This window comes from Pseudonaja textilis, chromosome 1, assembly GCF_049901715.1.
Source record: "Pseudonaja textilis isolate UNSWEBS1 chromosome 1, rPseTex1.2, whole genome shotgun sequence".
NCBI lineage: Eukaryota > Metazoa > Chordata > Lepidosauria > Squamata > Elapidae > Pseudonaja > Pseudonaja textilis.
In genome coordinates, this window is record NC_141990.1 from 292,094,267 (window position 1) to 292,115,694 (window position 21,428).

General features: G+C 33.6%; 1 protein-coding gene across 1 annotated transcript in view; it reads right to left on the minus strand.

The window, feature by feature from the left end:
* The window catches only part of PPP4R3A (protein phosphatase 4 regulatory subunit 3A), a 36,776-nt gene that overhangs the window by 4,930 nt on the left and 10,418 nt on the right, over window positions 1–21,428 (minus strand). Inside the window, exons 5-13 of the mRNA XM_026713135.2 lie at window positions 16,998–17,075; window positions 16,797–16,913; window positions 16,292–16,408; window positions 13,475–13,606; window positions 13,271–13,373; window positions 12,565–12,723; window positions 10,749–10,918; window positions 9,179–9,321; window positions 7,904–8,091 (exon numbers count right to left, since the gene is read on the minus strand). Of these exons, the coding sequence (XP_026568920.1) occupies window positions 7,904–8,091; window positions 9,179–9,321; window positions 10,749–10,918; window positions 12,565–12,723; window positions 13,271–13,373; window positions 13,475–13,606; window positions 16,292–16,408; window positions 16,797–16,913; window positions 16,998–17,075 (1,207 nt within the window). The remainder of the gene's footprint in view (window positions 1–7,903; window positions 8,092–9,178; window positions 9,322–10,748; window positions 10,919–12,564; window positions 12,724–13,270; window positions 13,374–13,474; window positions 13,607–16,291; window positions 16,409–16,796; window positions 16,914–16,997; window positions 17,076–21,428) is intronic.

The following is a 21,428-nucleotide window of genomic DNA, read 5'->3' on the forward strand; positions in this document are numbered from 1 at the left end:
GGTTCACACGCATTCCTCCACCGGCAGCTTTTCAGCCACTTTTGGGGTGGGGGAGCCACCTCCGTAGCTTCCATGGTTCCCGCTGCCGGTGGCGCCTCTCCCACCAGCACCGTCTCCAACAACAGCGGCAGCAGCGGCGTGACTGGAGACGGCACTGGCGAGAGAGGCACCACCACCGGCAGGAACTGTGGAAGCTACAGAGCTGGTTCCCCTGCCCGAGAAGTGACTGAAATGCTGCTGGCGGAGGAATGCACTCGAACCGTTCCTCTACCCGCTGGAAAGGCCACTTCTCCACTACCGCCACGCTACACTGTCCAGCAGGGACTCTGGCCTCTGTGTCTTGCCCAATGGCAGGAGTCTGAATGCGGCATAAGCCGCGGCAAGAGCAGAAGGGAAAGCGATGGAGGAAGCGGCATCGGTGCAAAGTGTCCCGCCGCCACTGAGGCCGACATCAACACTGCCGTCTGCCTGTTGATCTGGCCTGCAGCCAGCACCAAACCCAGGTCTGCAGCAAAGGCATTTGGCGGAGGTAGGGAATTTTCCGCGCTCCGCCATGATTGGCCATTAGGAGCAGCTGGTGGTGAAGCGTGGCTGCCCACGGGGCGCTCTAGATGAGGGTGTGGGGGGGATTAAGTCACCCCGAAAAGATGGCCTAGCTGTTTTTTTGAGGGTCAAAAGAAAATAAGGCCGGGAGGGTGGAGCTGGCGTCGCGACAATATAGCATGCTATCTTGGAGGTCTGAGATCGCTGCAGATATCTTTGCTCCTGGACGGTCCTATCGGATCTAAACCGTCCCGAAGAGACGGTGAAAGTGAAGAGCGCATCCTGTCGATCCCAGGGATACCGCAAAGTCCCTGGTAGATCCAGGAGAAGCTCTTCTTGCCAGCGGCAAAGAGGCAGCCATTAAAGCTGCTGAAGTTGGGACAGCTCAGAAACGGAAGAGAGCAGAAAGAGAGAGTGTACCAGTTTGGTGAGAACTTTTTTTTTTTAATTTTAAGACCTGAAAGGGCACCCTAAGGAAAAGAAAGAATCTGTAAACGTTTTGACAGAAGTGATTAAACGGCGATTTTAAACAGGAATGTCAAAGTAATGTTTTGTTTTGTTTTTTCTCATTGCTGAATTTTCTATATATGATCTTGTATTTTGAAACTGGACTGGTTTTTTCGTTTATATCTATTTTTTTCTTCTCCTTTTTGATTTTGTAATATTTTAGGCTAGAGGCTCCCTTTAGTTATTTCATTTTTTTAAATATCTTTTCTTTTTTTATTAATTCTTATTATATCCTGCTCGGAAAAGGAGGGGGAAAGTGAGAGCAAAGAAACTTTGTAACACTGCCAACTAGAGGCTTGAAAATATTCTATTTCCCTGTGACCAGACAAAGCTGAGAAAAAAAGAACTGAGACTCTTTTTCAAGGACATTGCTATTTGATAAGATAGAGGGAAGAGCATGGGAGAGTATTATTGCAGGTGCTCTTCTGGGTTTCTATCAACAGCTGGAGTCTGGTGTTGAAACGTAGGGGGGAAAAGGTGATAAGTTTTTGGAGAAGAGTGTTATAATAAGAGCCTTGGATAATCAAACAAAGTCCAGTATGCCCTTTTTACTTTTCCTAAGTTGTGCTATCCCTCCTCACCAGCTTTATTGTATTTTTTTAAATCTTTTTTTTTTGTAATAACTATTTGGGTTTTTGGCTTTGTTAGAACTTGTCTTTGTTTTTCTTTTCTTTTTTTTTGGAAGTCCAATCTCTACGTTTGCTTTTTATTTTAAAGGGAAAGCCTTAAAAGCCTTTTTTTCCCTTTCCTGGTATTTTTTTTTTCATCTACCTTTCTGGTTTATTTTTATGCACTTTTTTCTATTTGAGACCTTTCAATTGGATTAAGGTGTTGAAGAACCTGAAGAATTTTTCCTTTTCCTTTTTTTCCCTTTTTTTTTCTTAAGTCTTTTTCTTTATCTAACTACTGATTGGATTAAGGTATACAAGAACCTGAAGAAATTTTGTCCTCCCTTTTTTCCCCCATTTATTATTATTATTATTGGGCTTCTTTTTTCTACTATTTTTATTTTGAACTATAATTGGTTACTTCACAATTGGATTAAGGTTTAGAAGAACCTGAAGATTTTGAATTGCTTAAAATGAGTAGGAAATTTATAGCTCCTGATTCTTCAACTTCTACTTCTTTCTCTCCACCAACTGGAGGACTACGTTCAATACAGACAATGTTAAAGCAAGAAAAAGAACAAGAAAAAGTGACTGCAGATGATTTTGCAAGGAATTCAAAATATTCAAGCAAGATCAGAGAATATTGAAAAGAGAATAGAGAACATCGAACAAAGAACATTGAACAAAGAACAGAGAACATTGAACAAAGAACAGAGAACATTGAACAAAGAACAGGGAAAACTGATGAAAAAGTGGAGAACATCCAACAAATGATGTTGAAGTATGATGAGAGATTCCAAAAAATTGAAGAAGATAAACAAAGAGACAAGAAGATTGGAGATATTGATAATAGATTAATGGTGGTTGAACAAGATAAAAGTGGTATGTTGAGATGGGAGATGGATAGATCAGAATTCTATCTTAGATTCCAAAACCTAGAGGAAGAAAAAGGAGAAAACCTAGCTGAGATAATGATAGAAATACTGGCTGAAGCTTTGGAAATAACTCAAGAGAAGATGATGGATGGAATAGATGAGGTTTATCGAGTTTTCACAAGATATGCGATGAGAAATAGCTTACCAAGAGAAGTTCACATTAGATTTACAAAGAAAGCCATTAAAACGTGAATTATAGATGGCTGATTCCAGAAGGTTTAATGTTCACATGGCAAGAACAGAGACATAGAATTGACTCAATTGAGAAAGCGGAATTATTTTATACAGAATTTTTTGGAAGGAAAGAGGAAGAGGCAGAAAAAGAGATCTCACTAATTGAATTCCAAGAGGACTGCCAAATGGCATCTGAAAAAGAAGAAGGCGCAGTAGGTGGAAAGGTGGAAGCCAAAGAACAACGTGAACTAAGATCTACGAGAGCTGCTAAACTTAACTATAAAATATAATCATGGAAGAAAAAAAATTGATTACAATTAATATAAATGGACTTAACTCAGCCGTTAAAAGAAGGAAAACATTTCATAAATTAGAGAAATTAAAATTTGATATAATTTGTCTACAAGAAGTACATATTAAAAAACAATATGAACAATTGTTGGTACAGCCAAAATTACAGAAAATATTTACTTCCTTGACCCAATATAAGAAAAGAGCAGTGGTTTTATATATTAAAAGACCACCCCAGCAAAATTGATCTATACTGATGATGATGGAAGAATACTAATGGTGGAAATAATGGACAATAATATGAAAACACTCCTGATTGCAATTTATGCTCCGAATGACAAACAAGAAGAATTCTTCAAAAAATTACATATGAAAATAATTGAACTGGACTATGCTAATATAGTTATGATGGGAGATTTTAATGGAATTGTAGACAATAAATTGGACTATACAACACAGAAAACAATAAAGCAAAACAGAAAGACTCTCCCTAAATCTTTAAAAAAAATTTTTTTTAAATAAACTTAAAAGATCCATGGAGAGAAAGAAATGCTAAAATTAAACAATACACCTTCTATTCAAATAGACACTTATCATGGTCCAGAATAGATATGATATGGATGTCAACAGAATTAATATCTTATATTCAAGAAATAAATATTGAAACAAGTACTTGGGCAGATCACAATCCAATGACAATTAAATAGAAAGGACAAAAAAGTAGATCTAGATGGACGTTAAATAACACTATTTTAAAGGAAAAAGACTTCACACAGTGGATGGAGAAGGAATTGGCTTTTTTCTTTAGAGAAAACAAAAAAGAAGATACATCAATTCAGAATGTATGGGATACAATGAAGGCATATATTGGAGGCTTGATAATAGACTATACAAGGAAAAGAATACTATGAAAAGGCTAGCCTCTAAGGCCCTAGAGGATGAGCATAAAAGACTTGAAAAAGAGCTACAGAAAATGCCACAGAAAAAGGACATCAAACTAAAAATGGATATAATTAAACACAAAATGGGACAAATAGAAAAAGAAGAATTAGCACAGAAAATTAGAGGTGCTAAACAGAACTACTTTGAAGACGCAAACAAACCAGGTAGATGGTTAGCATACAAATTGAGAAAGGAGAAAGAATCAAGGAAAATATTGCAATTAATAGATGACCAAAGCCCAGTTTGCCATGGTAGCAAAGAGAAGAAGGAAATCATTCGAAACTTCTATGGGAAATTATATATGCAAGAGAATACTGATGAGGAAAGAGTTAAGCAGTACTTACAGAATGCTAATTTACCTCAGATACCTAAAGAGACTGAAAAAATGTTAGAAAGCAATATAACGATGATGGAGTTAACTGAAGCACTCAAGAAGCAAAATAATGGAAAGGCACCAGGCCCAGATGGACTTCCGGCAGAATTTTATAAAACATTACAAGAATCATTGAATCTTCCATTGCTAGAAGTTATGAATGAAGTTATGTTAAAGAAGATACCTAAATCATGGTCAGAAGCCTATATTACACTTATTCCAAAAGAGGAGGCCGACCCATTACAAATTAAGAACTATAGACTCATTTCTCTACTAAATGCAGATTATAAAATCTTTGCTTCAATATTGGCAGAAAGACTTAAAAAATATTTAAATAATTTTATCCATCCTGATCAAAATGGATTTCTGCCAAAGAGACAAATTAAAGACAATATGAGAGTAATCTTGGATACTTTGGAATACTACAAGGCACATCCTGAAAAACAAATGGCCCTGATATTTTTAGATGCACAGAAGGCATTTGATAATGTGAATTGGCAATTGATGTTATTACTGTTGGAACAGATGGGTTTTGCTAGAAAATTTATTCAAGCAATAGATGCTATATACTATAAGCAAACGGCAAAGGTAATGATAGAGGGAGAACTGACAGACTCTATTAATATAAGAAAAGGGACAAGACAAGGGTGCCCACTATTACCTTTGTTGTTTGTGTTAATTTTGGAAGTGTTAAATAGAAATATTAGAGATGAAAAGAATATAAAAGGAATGAAAATCAAAAAGGAAGAATTTAAGCTGCAAGAAGACCCTTTAGAAACAGCATCAAAATCGATAGAAAAGATAGAGACATATGGAAAGGTGACTGGTTTGAAAATAAATAAAGATAAGACAAAGATTTTGACAAAGAATATGCTATTAAGACAAAAGGAAGAACTATTGAAAATTCAGGTCACGAATAAGATCAAGTACTTGGGGATATATTTGACAGCAAGATGTAGTACATTAAAAGAGAATAATTATATTAAACTTAAACAGCAGATAGCGCTAGATTTGGCGAAATGGGAAAACTTACAACTGTCACTAATAGGGAGAATTTCAACAATCAAGATGAATATATTACCCAGAATTTTATATTTGTTTCAAACAATTCCAATTAGGCTTGGAAAAGACTACTTTGAAGATTTAAATAAAATTGTGTTGAAATATATATGGCAAGGTAAGAAAGCGAGAATAAAGTTAAAACTTTTGCAAGATGCTAGAATTAGAGGAGGATTTGGTTTGCCTAATTGGGAGTTGTACTACCAAGCTACAAATCTGATGTGGGTTAAGGAATGGATAACACTAAGAAATACTAGATTGTTGACATTAGAAGGACATGATTTGTTGTTGGGGTGGCATGCTTTTTTATGGTACAAAGGAACTAAAACACAGGGGTATTTTAGAAGACATTATATACGGGAATCTCTGTGGTTAAACTGGGAGAAGATTAAAAGACAATGTTATTTGAAAATTCCAGTCTGGTTATCGACTATTGAAGCATTTTCGTATCCTATAATATACAAAAAGGAACAAACAGTTAGATATGGTGAAATATTGAATGAAAAGGGTGGACTTAAATCTACGCAAAAACTAGAGGAACAAGGTATAAAGATGAATTGGTTTTCATATGCGCAATACATTCAAGATATGATAAAGATTCTAAAACAGATGGTTTCTATGATAAACTGACTGACTTAGATAAGATTTTGACAGGTACTGATGAAAAGGTGATTAAAAACTGTATGGATATTTATTAGAAATTAAATTAGAAGAACAAGTTAAAGAAACTATGATTGCTTGGGGGAAGAATTTTGGATATGGGATTGATTTAGAGAAATGGCAAAAATTGTGGTCTCAAAATTATAAAATGATAATGGCAACAACATATAAAGAAAATTTGTATAAGATGTTTTACAGGTGGCATTTTCCCCCGACAAGAATAGCAAGAATGTTCAAGAATAAATCCAAAAAATGTTGGAAATGTCATCAGACACCTAGCTCATATTACCATATGCGATGGACTTGTGCAGATGCTAAAAAATACTGGACTAAAATCCACATGTGGTTGGAAAAAATGACAAAAAAACATATAGACTTGAAACCAGAGATATTTTTATTGGGAATTTTACCTGAAATATATAGTAAAGACTTGAAATACCTGACTGTAAATGTATTAACAGCGGCTAGGATTGTATTTGCTAAAAACTGGAAAAATGAGAAAATACCATCACAGGAGGAAATCATTAAAATATTGGAATGTGCTGAAATGAGTAGATTGACATTTGAAATTAGAGAACAAGAGGATAAACAATTTTATAAAATTTGGGGTCTTTTCTATCAATGGTTAGACAATAAAGTACAGTAATGAAATATGTAGACTTTTAGAAAATAATAAATATATAAAGAGGTATTCTTTTCTTATTATATCTACAAAATGATTGTAGGATAGATTTGGGATGATAATATGAACTGTTATAAAATAAACTAAGTAAATTATGGTTATTTGTAAAACATGAATGAATAAAAGTATAGTCAAATGATTGATTAATAATGATACTAAGATATTTAATTTTTGATTGACAATATGAAATTATATGTAATGTAACTGTATTGAAGACTATGAAATGGAAGCACAAAACAATTTGTAAACCAACCAGCACACTGTATGTATACCTATGGAAGATAGCTTGATGTTTTTTTGTTTTGTTTATGTTTGTTTTTAAAAACCAATAAAATTTCAAAAAAAAGAAAATAAGGCCCAGCCTTTTTTTCCTGAGAAACACAGTATTATCCAAAAACAATTAGATAAACTTAATTCAGACAAGTTTTTCTTGCTTTTATGATTGAACAGTGTTATAACCAGATCTAAAAATAATAGCAAATCCAAGTTGGCATTAGATAACAGCTATATCTTGACAATAATAGTATAACAGAATAGCAGAGTTGGAAGGGTCCTTGGAGTTCTAACCCAATCCCCTGTTTAAGCAGAAATCTATACCATTTCAGACAAATTTCTTAAAAATCTCCAGTGTTGGAGTAGCCTTTCTGGAGGCAAGTCATCCCACTAATTAATTGTTTTAACTGTCAAGAAATTTCTCCTTACTTCTCCTTACTACTACTTAGGTTGGTTCTCTCCTTGATAATTTATGCTAACCAATACATTATACATTGCTTCCAAGAGACAGTGGAGGACAAGGGGGCCTGGCATGCTATGATCCATGAAGAATCGGAAACAACTTAGCAACTGAACAATGGAAGTTAATTGTTGCTGGTTGGGAAATTCTATAATTTGAATCCCCAAATTATAAAGTTTGAAAAGCACTGATCTGGAACATAACTACCCTGTCGGATTTTGTGAAATGAGTTGAAATAACAGGAGACAGATGGTCCTCCAAATGATCTAAAGGCTTTTCTAACTTCTGAACATCTCCTTGCAGCTTTACCTGCTCTTTGCTATCTCATGATGACCAGGGGGATTAGTGATGGAGATAAGGCTGGCAACTAGTAACATATTCCCCCAAGTTACTTACATTTTTTTCTTTCCATAAATTTACTTATAGGATCCATATCTTCATCGTTTTTAGTTTTATCCGCGGGTGGTACCACTACCTCTCCATCTTCCATATCATCTTCATCAGTGTTAAACCACATTTCTTCTTCATCTTCCAAGGTCCTTGCATCCCTTCTGTATCTATGGTTTCTTAAGATGGATCGCATGCTATAAAAAGATATTTTTGTAATGAGGTTATAATATAAGTACACTGCTAAGAATGAGTATCATGCTGAATCTTAATTCTCTAATATTTCTAGAACACACTTAATCAACTACTTTAATGTTTTCCCAATAAACTAACTCCAGATTGCAGACATTAATGAAAAAGAGGTGAACATGTTAATGTGACACATCATTTCTGACCTAGTTACTTAGTCACTGCGCAAACATATGGTTATTCAAAAATAAAGCACTTCAGCTATATTTTCAACATGTTACTTTTTCATATGTATTTAACATTTTGTTAAGAACAGTCTCCTAAGTCAGTAAGCCTAATTGTGATCAAATTAACATATTAGTTTCAGACATTACATAAACCAGGGGTGTCAAACTGGTGGCCCCTGGCCCGGATAAATCATGCATAGGCCACACTCACCTCAGCTCCATGAATGGGGAAAATGTCATGAAATATCACATGACAGCAACATCATGCTGCGAGTTTGACACCCATCACATAAACCAACTCCTAGCAGCCTCAAGGAAGTATCTACTACTCAAAGTCAGATCTGGGAATTCAGAGGCATTTTTCATGCAACTTAAGTCAGCGAATAGATTGTGCTTAAATTTCATCAATTTTTCACTTTCTCACAGATTTCTACTACATTATCTACATCATTTGAATGACTGAAGAGGATCTGTCAAATGAATGGTATATATATAAATTTTGCCTGTAATATGCATCTAGTACCCTATAGCATCATACTGGTAGTAAATTATATAATAGTTTTGTTTCTGGCAATGAATAATATAAATTGATGTTGCAACATTCATATAGAAAATTTATTTTGTTCAAATGTATGGAATATGTTTATTTTCTGTAAAATCCTTTTTTTAAAACTTAAAACATATCTCCAAAATAGTGCATCTATTACACCACTCTCATTCTTGCTGTTTCAAAATAAACAATCATTCAACTGTCCATAGAAAAGACATTTCAATAACCATAGTATGAATCTTGTTCTATTTTTCAGTAAATTTTCAACAGGCAAAGATATAATAATAATAATAATAACAATAATAATAATGCACTAACCTGTCAAGTTTGGGATTATCTTGTCTTTCTCTTTGTTGTTCGTAACGTAATTTCAAACCTTTCAAAGTCTGTACATAATCTACATCTTCTAGTGCCTTCCAATAATTCTCAATTACATGAGCTGTTAAGGATTTTATGTCTTCCTGGAAAACAAAGTTATTTTAATCCATTTAAAACATTAAAAACTATACAATTTTGCTCAAAAACATATAATAGAGCATATCTGATCTGTTAATAAGTCAGGTAGTCTTTCACGCATATAATAAGCCACATAAATATAATTATCACTGCAAAAAACACCTGGTCTACTGCACTGAAGAGGAATAGTTGTAAACTGTCCATCTATCATAGTATGTTTTTACTTTGTCATTTAATCTTAACATTCTGTAATTCTTTCAAGCAGAACAAATTGAAAAAAGAAATTTAAAACAAATTATTTGAAAGAATCCGTCATACTACATTTGAATGTCATGGCAACATAAAGTGCTATTTGCAGAGGCAGAAAGGAGCCTATGGCTCCAATTCATTTTTATAAGTGGTTAGCCAATATCTTCTGAGATGGTTTTCCACTTTCTATGCTAGGGCTGAGAGATAATGACTGGTCCAAAACCACTCAACTGAAATTGTACTTAAGTGAGGGCTAGAACAGAGATCTATCCACTTCTAATTCAGAATCTTTAACTGATATATCCAGAACTGATAATACATGTACTTTTTTAAAAAATGTATAAGCCTCTAACTTAAATACCATTATTTCCTAATGTGTCAGTGATGATCAGAAGAGGAGGTACTAGATCAGAATTATCTTCATTCCGTTTACATTCCACTTACAGGGTAACTTCCAATTTGGCAAAATTAAAATTCATAGAATTACATGGTCTTGTGGTCATTCCATAAGGAAATAAAAGAAAATATACTTTTCAAAGACTTCAGTACTTTTAAAGCAATGTGAGATTAAATTTAGAAAATAATTCAAAAAATACTAGGACCATCATGTAGAATAAATGCAATTTTTATCTGCTTAAGACTGCGTGTGTGGAAAAACTGAATACTAACTAGAAATTGTTGGAAGCAGCACCAACCCAGATCTCTTGAAGGCAAATGATCCAAATCCATTAATCCCTAGCCCAACACATTATTTTTCTCTAAAGATCAGGAATGATCCTTGTATAAAATCAAATGAAGTTCTTTATCTTCTATATTCCTGACCTAATGTTACAGAATCCTATTTTGTGGCAAAAGATTAATCACAATCTTTTGATTCACATAAATTGTGGACTTCCATTTTTACATATTTGTGTATTTCTGAGCCACTGTCTTTATAATAACGATTAATGGACATTTTTCCATAAATCTTACTTCTAGTTAAAAGAGATTGTGAATGTTTTCCTCAAAGAATCCATATAAAGTCTCATAATTTTATCACAATCAATATTATGGGAATATTCATTATTCCTAATCTCCAATATTTCTGACTTTGTGAACTTCTCCCTCCATATGAATACATACAAGACACCTTCACTTAATCTCAAGTATCAACATTCATTCCTCTATAAAAAGAAATACTCACCACTCTAATAAATTCAAACATTTCTATTATAGCAGAGTTCATTAGATTATAGCGGGATCCATTGTTGAGAAATGCTTTGACCACTGGTTCAAACAAAAAACTTTTCATTATATAGCGATTGTAAAATTCATCCTTCAATCCAATTATTTTTCTTTTAAAACGCAGGGCACCTAGTGGAAAAAATACATATTTTCAATACTGAAAACAGCTATTTTAACTCATCTTTGTACAAAAAGTCCTAGGATTATATCATAGACAGGTAACCCTGTACCTGCAGACAACTTCCTACATATTCACAGATATATTTCATTTGACTTAACATTTTAAGATTCTTTTAATTAAAGAACTGGGCAGCATTTTTATTTATATAAAATCTGTATTAACATTTTTAGAAAATAAAGCATGTTTTTCTGCAGTTCAGTGCTTCTTGAAATTCTACCCCCTATTCTGAATTTTAAAAAAGAAAGAAAAAAAAAGCATACTGGAAATTCAGCAGTATGCTTTCTTTACCTTTTTAAAAGTTTGGATACAAGACAAAAATTCCAAAAAAGACTGAACTGCAAAAAATCATGCTTTATTTTCTAAAAATGCTTGTGTATAACCTCATTTATTGTGTCTAGTAAACATATGTTTTACAACTGGTCATGCTACTAAAACTATAATACTAATGAATAAAAACTGCCCATTCTTTGGTCAAGACATTTGTGATTATTCTTGTTTTGTAGACTGTGTTGTCAAAAAGTAGTACTGTATATAACAGACATGTAATATTGTGTAAATTGATTTCTAGTTGTACAATGAGAAGTTCTCTATCTCCTTCTATCTGTAGCTCTTATGCTCTGCCAATTCTACACTGATATATCATCCAACTCTGCAAAGTGGATTTGATGGACTAAATGAAGGGAAGAGTGAATTAATTTTTTTTACAAGCTATTTTATCTGTAGATAGAGGACCTTTTCTTAACTTACATAGCAATATTATATCAAAAAGCAAAGAAGCAAACTCAGTTGAAACTGGAAATACACTAACAAGAAGAACAGCAAAAGTACACAGAACAAAGACAAGCAGTCTTGGGCCTTTCTAGCAACGTCCCATCAGTCTGATCACTATGGTCAATAGTTGAAATCTGCAAATTATATTCCAAAGCATCTCAATATCAAGTTCCCTATCCTTTATAGTATACCACTCATAACAATATGAAAAATGTCATCTATATATAGCACCTGTATAGACCTTTGTTAGGAATACATAGGTAAGCAGTCTATGTAACTAACAGATCTATTCTTTTGAGTCTAAGTTTTGATATTGTTTGTCTATACATTCTTGGAACTCTCACTGTACCCAAATTTTTAAATACAAGGTATTTTTGTAATATAACACTTTCTAGTGAATTATTCTGAGGTCCATTCATGATGATTTGTGAATATTTTCCTTCCTCTGCATTAATAAGCTTATATCTAGAAATTAGGGGAAAAAAATAAGGCTATGCAGCACTTTGGATTCAATCTCCAAAAGTGTTTAAGATTATATGAAAACAGTTGGCTACAACACCTGTTCCCCAGGAAATTGTACAGGGAAACCACGTAACTCTAGGAAAAGGTATGCCTTCTTCAAGGTTCCACAGACTGAAACTACATTTGTACTCAGGGGTATCTTTTAGATATGAATTTCTAAGTACCACACAGTACTATTAAAAAAACAACACAAATTATGTTTTATTTCATGTTTTCTGTTTTCATTCAAAATAACAGGCAAATGAAACATCTAAAAAGACTGAATACATAAAGGCAGAGGCCTACACTACATCGTACTTACATAGTGCCAAGAATGCATGCTTTGAGGCCATTAGAACTAGTACTCTTCGAAGAATATCCTTGTTAATTATGTAGTTCTTTATATGGTATGTATGATGCTCTACACAGAAAGTTAATAACTCTAATATCAAGGCCAATAACTGGGCAGTCTGAAAGTCATCTAAAAGCAAAACAAATAATGTATTTGCTGATATACATTTCCATTATTTTCAACAGATGTCCTTTTATAGCTCACAGTTTATTACCTACAAAAGCTAAACATAAACATAAACACGCACTAGTATTGTACCACTTAATTTTCCTCTCAATTTTTAGGCACGTAAAGCAAATACTTTATGGAATTTAATACCATTAAAAAAGGAAGGAAAACTTTTTTTTCCTCATCTCTATTTCTTAAGTTCTTTCTTACTGGCAGAGTTATCTTTAGAATAGAGTTAAGATATAAATAAAGAGCTAAATAAACTTCACATTTATAAGCAAGAAATTTGGGCTTGAGTGAAATACATTTAAATGAGCTGTAACATCAAATAACTTTAAAATGGGAACAGATGAGGATAGACTGGTCTATGACCCAAAGCCTAATAGGAATGTAACAGAGTATGATACCACAGTAATCCTTATAGTGGAGTTCTTCCTTATATGCAATCATCACTTTTTAATTTTATGGTTCAGAAACAACAGTAGAAAAAAACCTCCTGAAGGCTCACCTTTGCTAGGCTTTTCCTCTGTAGTATTGGCCAGTAATGGTGCAGTGAGAACATGCATACAGTGTTTATAAAAGAATCCCAAGAATTCTGTCTTTTCTGTTTTCTATAGAATAAAAAGAAACCAATTTTTACTTAGGGCATACTATTCCTTTAATATTTTAACAGAAAAAACATAACATAAGAATGTATTTATTTTTTGCTTACATTTGCAGTAGCTAGCATGTTTTCTGGATCCACCAAAGTACGCAATAGGCCCATCAACTGGACTGCTCCTCCAAGTTCTGGATCTGTATCACAAATCATGTGTTCTATGATGAGGTTAATGAGCAAGATATCCTAATCAAAAATATAAAACACCAAAAACATTAAGCATAACTAAAAGATGAAACAGACAAAAGCAATTCCAGTTAAGAAGTCTGAACTTGTGAATCAAACAGAACTGGATTTCTGTATCAGCATCCACTAATATGGCACTTTTTCAAAAAAGTAAACTTGTCCCAAGGTAGATATTTTATATTATAAAAAGATTTAGAGAACATCCACAAAGAAAAACAGATAAGGATCCCAATAAGAATTATAATTAATTTTTATTGCTTGATCTCTGAAGGCAGCAAAAATATTTATCTAATGTCATTGGCCAATGATCCACAGATGCTTACATTAACTGAACAATTTGACAAGTAATATATTTATAATAGAAAATATGCAGTAAGGGACTAAAATACTTGGTGTAGACAATAGTCACAGTAAACTAGCTATTTTAGACAACAATATAATACTGTCTGCAAATTTTTCTTTACAGTTAATAATTGTTAAGATGATCAACAGAGAATCCTGGATAAAACTGTTTATCTGGATCTTGATCACCAAGGATTCAGCCTAGTCATGGAACAAAAGCCATAATGGCTGCTCTATTAGAAGACCAGTTTCAGCCCTCTGGTCCTATGGAATCTCTTGGTGGCTTTCAATACCAGGATCATGATATTTTCCTGGATGTGATATAAGGACTGGGACTGGGATCACTGAGTTGCAGTTATTCTTCCTGAGTAGCTGCTTCCTATCAATGATGGTGGGGGGATAAAAGCTGCTGGGGGAGATCAACTGTCAGCAGGTGTCATTAATATATTGATAATACTGTTATCCACTCCTGGTCTGAAAGGAGATATAGTGATACTCTGATTCAGTCCTTAAAGAGTATTAAGAGTGGGATGGCAAAAAGCACATTCAGATTGAAACTAGCAAGACACAATGGCTGTGGATTTCAAGCCAACTGAATTGGAACATAATCAACCCTTAATTCTGGACACAATTGTACAACCCCAGATTGAGTTGACTCATAGCATGGGGGTCTTCTTGGACCTCAGCTTCTGCTCAAACAGACAGAACCATGGCTAAAAGGGCTTTTGCACAGACTGCTGGGTTCTCATAGTATATTAAGCTAAAATCAAGAAGTCAAATCACAACTGCAAGTCATAAACCAGATCAGTATCAAACCAAACTTGCTAAGACAAGTTTACACAAAAATGAGTATTTTGGTGAATGCACATTGCTGATCTAATTATACAGTATTGCAACATTTCCATGGGATAACTATTCCCTGCTCCCAAAAATCTAATACTAATTGAAATAATTTAAATTACATGTTCTGGGCAGACTGTATTTTATTTACTAAACAACTTATTAAATGCCACTGTAAATTGAAATGTATTTCATGATCTACCAATTATTATAACTTCTCAATTCAAGAATACCACATTATAGCATATAAATTGGATTTATAACAGTTAACAAAAATATTTTCTGTCTAACAATTCAAGATAAATAGCAAAACTGCCATCTGAAGAAACAGTTTTATCAAAATAATATAGTATATTATTAGTTTTCAAGTGAAAGGCCATTTCAGTATATTCAGCATATTTGTGCAGTTACCTTAGATAATGTAGATTTAAATACATGTAAGTGTACAGAAGGTACATGGAGAAAGGATGGACTGCTCAGTCCTTCCAGTGGCAGTTCTTTCTATTTTTTACTTTATGATGTGAGACATCTGTCTTTCACACAACCAGCAATGAAACTAAGGGGGGCTGCTGGAAAGAGAAGGAATAGCTCATCTGTAGTCCCCTATAGATAGTCCTATGACCAGTTGCTTAGAAGCTGTTGGAAGTTCAGTGAAGTACTACTATCACTCTATAAAGCCTAAGTAAGACCACACCTAGAATACTAATACTGCAACCAGTTTTGGTCACACTATAAAAAAGATGTTGAGACTCTAGAAAGAGTGCAGAGAAGAGCAACCAAGATGATTAGGGGACCGAAGACTAAAACATATGATGAACAGTTGCAGGAACTGGGCATGGTTAGTCAAGTGAAGAGAAGGACCAGGGAAGACATGAAAAGTGTTCCAATATTTGAGGGGCTGCCACAGAGGGGAGGGGGGCAAGCTGTTTTCCAAAGCACCTGAAGGCCAGACAAGGAACAGTGGATGGAAACTGAACAAGAGAAGATTCAACCTGGAAATAAGGAGAAATTTTCTGACAGTGAGAGCAATCAACCAAAGGAACAGCTTGCCTTCGGAAATTTTGGGAGCTTCATCACAAGAAGCTTTCAAGAAGAGACTGGACTGCCATCTGTCAGAAATGGTATAGGGTCTCCTACTTGGGTGGGTGGGATTAGATGATTTACAAGATCCCTTTCAAGTCTGTTAATCAATTAAGTTCCAACAAATGCTTAAAAATGGTATTTATGACCTGGATTCAAAGTTCTGACAGTTGTCCCTCCCACGAGGTTCTGGGATCATATTTTGAGAGCTTGACAATTGGCCTGCATTTATGTCACATGCACTGCCCCGTAGTCACATGAACATGATTTACAACATTTTTTGCTGGAAGCAAGTATTTACTTCTGGTTTCCAGCAAAAGCCAGCCAATTATGGGTTTGCTTAATGACTGTGAGTCAGTTAAACAAATTAAACAAATTTTATTCAAATTCCTTATTAATGGACGCATCACCAAAGATACTTACATCATCGTTCTGCTGAGCTTCTTGCATGACAAATTCTCGTACCATTGATGGGTTATATTCAACTAAATATGAGAATATATCAGTAGCCGCACTACGTACTTGGGCATCATCCATGCCCTGCAAACAAACAAAAACAGATTCTGTAAGGCATAACCTAAAATTCATTTTTCATTGGTTTAATTCACTTATTTATGATTTCATTTTCTATGTGCTGCCTCAATCTTAAAATATTCTCCATTCTGACAATATTGCAGTTCGTTTCTGTGGTCTTGTTTAAGACTGAAACAAAAGGTGTTCCTTGACTAAACTTCAGAGTTTTGGGGGCTTTTCCTCTTTTTTTCTGTTTGCCTGTGTTGCTCTGTTCTCTTTTATTTCTCAGTTGGGTCATGATAGGACAGAATATAAATCACATATATACACTGTATTTCCACCCAAAAATTAAATTTAGCATTATAGAAGGCTGAAAAAAGTTATACAAATTAAGATACCTAGTTTGGAAACTTACTAGTATAACTTCTAGTGCTGGAAGTATGCCCATATTTGACAATGTTTTGAAAAAAGCATCCCGGTTTTGAGGTTGTAATGTTTGAGAAAATGCACAAAATTCTTTAAGGAAATTTACCTGAAACACAGAAAAAAGAACCATGTTTATCAATAAAGAGAATGCAGCAACTGTCTTTTTAATCATTTATAAAAGCATTCCTACCAATTCCTGTCTTTTCTCTTCATCTGTAGCTTCATCTGTAAGTTGTGCAAATAGGTCTGTCAAGAATTTTTCATCTTCCTACGAAAATAAAACAGAAATCACACAAAGTATGTTCACAAATTTGAATTAAAACTAAGTATCTTTAATTATCTTCCATCATTCCCCTCTAGGAAACAAAGCACCAGGGGCAAATCTGCTAATTTGAAAGGACAAGTACAGTATATAGATCACTGTATGTGCTTAATGTATGTGCTCAATTTAAAAATATAGTACTGTAAAATGAAAAATACTGTAAAATGAAATAAAATTCATTTTGCTTGAAAAAATAAATTTCCATTGATTTTAGAACTCAAAGATACTATCTACAATATTCATGGTACATACGCGTTTTCTAAACGAGATCACTGAGCATCAGAATCTAAGGAATTGAAACAGTCCTAAGATTTACCATTCAATCATCGAGAATGTTTAAGAAGTGACCAGGATCAATTGTATTTCAAGACGCAAATCATTATATAATATCACCAAGGTTTTTGCAGACACATGAATAGAAATTAGGTCACACTAAGCAATTGCTCTTCAGTTTCTGTTATTTTTCTGTGTTCAGAGGATGTCTTAAATATTAACTTTTTAACAAAAAAAATGCTATTTAATTTTCACTTTAATCAAAATACCTATTTAAAAATATCTAAAGATGATGGTACTTGAACAGTTAGACCTATTTTAACCACTATCTCCCCCCAAAATGGGCCAGTTTTAAATGGTAGGAAAAACATTTTTGAGCATTAAGTTATTACTATTTCAGAATGTAATATGGACCATCAAAAGCCAATCCCTAATAAATAAACAAATAAAATTAGAACTTTATATATGAATAAGGTTTATTGGTCTAAGGAAGGAGGACAATGGTCTTTGTTTCTGTTTCATCCTATTTCAGAATATGACCTTTTATTCTTCTCAGGTGGTTTATTTTTAATAGTTCCTTGAAACACATATACATCATTCCTTATTTATATTATTCCAAATACATTCTTATTGCATCTAAAGGGATGAAATTCCTAATAATACTGTAAAAAGTACCTTTAGCTCTTTGACACCATAGTATCATAAGCCAGGTAAATAAAACGAACCTTTTAAATAATTAAAATTGATGTTTAAAATGTAAATACATTTCTTCAAAATATTATAATAATTTTTTTCTGTACTATTAAAAAGGGGTCTATCTTGGAGGTATCACTAGCAGTAAACCAAAATATATTCTACAGATGACCAGTCTCTGGAGATGGTAGATACAGAGCAGATGTCCTATTCTACAGTTGATGTCAATGTACACATCCCCAATCAAGCCCTTATCCTTCTCTCTAAAACACAATGATGGAAGTACAAGGAATATAGGATATGGAGCACAGATTAGATAATGACAACATATAGGCTCAAGAAAAATTATTCTGAATGTCCACTATTGATCATAAAAAGGAATGCCTACCATAGTAATCCTAAAAAATATAGATAGTCCTCAACTTACAACCACAATTGAGCCCAAAATTTCAGTTGCTAAGTGGGACAGTTGAGTTTTATCCCACTTTATGACTGTTGTGATAGTCGTTAACTAAATCACTGTGCTTAAGTTAGTTACACAGTTGTTAAGTGAATCTAGCTTCCCCATTGATTTTGCTTGTCAGAATGTTGCAAAAGGTGACCACATGACTTTGGGACACAGCAACCATTGTAAATATGAATCAGTTGCCAAGCATCTGAATTTTGATCACATGACCATGGGGATGCTGCATTGGTTGCATGAAAAACAATCATATCACTTTTTTTCAGAGAGTTGAAACTTTGAACAGTCACTAAATGAACTGTTGTAAGTGGAGGACTACCTGTACAATAGGGATTGATAAAACTTGGAAATAAATTATAAACAATGCAAACATAAAGAAAAAGATAGATAAATCAGGTTAAATTCCCCCTTTAAAAAAAAATCTATGAAAAACATTTCAGAAATACATTTCATTAATTGCAATTAATTTTATTAAACCATTATTTTGATTAATTTTTATTCCACAATAAACAATATAAACAAGCTTTTTAATACAATGTAAAAGCTGCTTAGTAATGATGGTTCTTCTCTAAACTTATGAAAAATATCCTCCAGTCATACTTAAACTGGAAATGAAATTGGTTTACCACCTAATGATTTCTCAGCTTTGCTTGTGCTTTAGTAATAAATACCGTCATCCAATTATTTTACAGTATTAACATTAATCAGAAAAAAACAAAATAAAACCATTTCATAAGTCATACTTAGAAGATAAACACATACCTTATCTTTGACTGGAAATCTATACTAAGGTGTCAAAAAATAATGCTTAATTTATCATCTCAGTAGCAGTTTAATTAAAACTGAGTTTTAATCAGAATAATTCCTATCTGGCAGGTATTAACATATTATTTACCATATTACTTTTTAAAATGTTATATTGTGTTGTCTGTTGTAGTACATTACCATTCCACATTTATTCCTATACATTATAGCCCTCTTACTTGTTCAAGCCTTTATTCTGACTGTCTAGAAATATTTGCAGCTTGTTATCTTTTTCTACCTCTAATCTACTAATAACCTCTAATCTTAGCCAAGATAGTAACAAAGGTAAAGTTAAATAAACAAGTTTTTAAGATCAAAGGATATTTAGTATTGCATGTGAAAATACTTAGCCTCCTTTTGCCAATATTCTTTTCAAATGATTTTTTTAAATAAATCATATGACTTGTTTAAATGGTTTAAGAACATTGACCTTTTATAAAACTACTTTAAAAAACAAAACAGTAAATACCTTGAAATAAAATGTACTATATTTTAATAAAGTCTTATAGTCATATCTCAAAATAACAGAATGCTATGAAAATGACAATTTTTCACCATATGGTACAACAATCAAATTCATATTATCTCCACATAAAGCCTCACAGTAGATACTTTTGATTGATCAAACTTTTATAACGCTGTCATCACAAAGATTTTCTAGTGATTAACAATGTAAATATAAATATGAAAATCGAATAAAATAACATATCCCTAATAACCTAAACCAAACCAAGAGAGCCCATGTCCTTTAAACCTGTTATCAAGTTCTCTGAAAACATCTTTAGAATTGATGTTACCTAGTCAAGTAAGCAAATGTCTGCAAGCAAACCACCAATGCTCAGAAAGCACCAAGGACTCCACAGTTCAACCCTGAGCTCTGTATATTCTCTTCTATTGGTTTTTTGATACAACTTGTCTTGACTTATAAATGATTCATAAAATCATTATGGTTGACATATGGTTTTATGAGACTGCTTCTGGGTTCTTTGCTTTTCTCACTCCACCCCCAAAACAAAAAATTCTCAATAGCTCTGAAAGTTGTATTTCAAGTCAATTCCATTTGAAAAGGATGGTCATGAAAATATCCACAAGCCAAGTAGATGATCAAAGCCTGTCAGTCTTCTACTAACTATGGTCTGCTCTATAGTATTTTAACAAGTAGTGATAATACATAGTAGAAATGATTTTTTGAAGGAAGAAATATTCTCTTCTGAAGACACTGGCAGTGACTGTTACCCTTATCCATTGTAATGTTGTTTAGTCAATACTTCCTTTGAATGCTAGGTTATGATGGAACACGGTTCCAGACATATTGTTATGAAAACAAACTTGGCAATTTTAATTAGAAGTGATTTCACATTTTCTGGCCCACATCAGCATTTGGAAAGTGCTACTTTCTATCAACTGAAAGCTCCAGAGGCTGCCCTTGATAAAGCACATTGCACTTGCACTCTCTTCTGATAAAGCACATTGCACTCTGAAATAGCTCAGATCCAATCACTCAAGATAGTCCCTGACTGGAATATAACAAGGAGGCAATAAAAAGCACTCTGGTCACTGCTACCGCCTCTTAGACATCAACAAATAAATCCAAAAGGCCCATAATGGTATTCTTGGGTGTAAAAGAGCAGAGCTATAATGTCAACAGATTTATAATCTCAAACTGTCATTGGATGAATAAGAAGGAATCAAAAGTCTCCCAATTCAGCTTCTGTAATAGAACATCTAGGGACAAATGCTAGCAATGTGATATTTAAAGTCTAGGTAAAAAGTGCTCAAAAGGGGATCCTATGGTCAGACTGATCAGATGCTATCTACAGATCAAGTAGAACCAAGACATTACCATGAAAATCTCTACCACTTTCCAACCAGAACTTAAAATATCTAAATTAGGGCTGGAATGGGCTTATTCTCTATTGTCCAACTCAGAGGAAAGAATCAGAACCAATGGATTAAAACTACAAGGAAACATTTCAGTCTAAATATCAGATAGAATTTTCTTTATGAACTATCTGACAAAGGAAGAGACTGCCACACAAAGTTGTTAACTGTTCTTCAAACAGAGG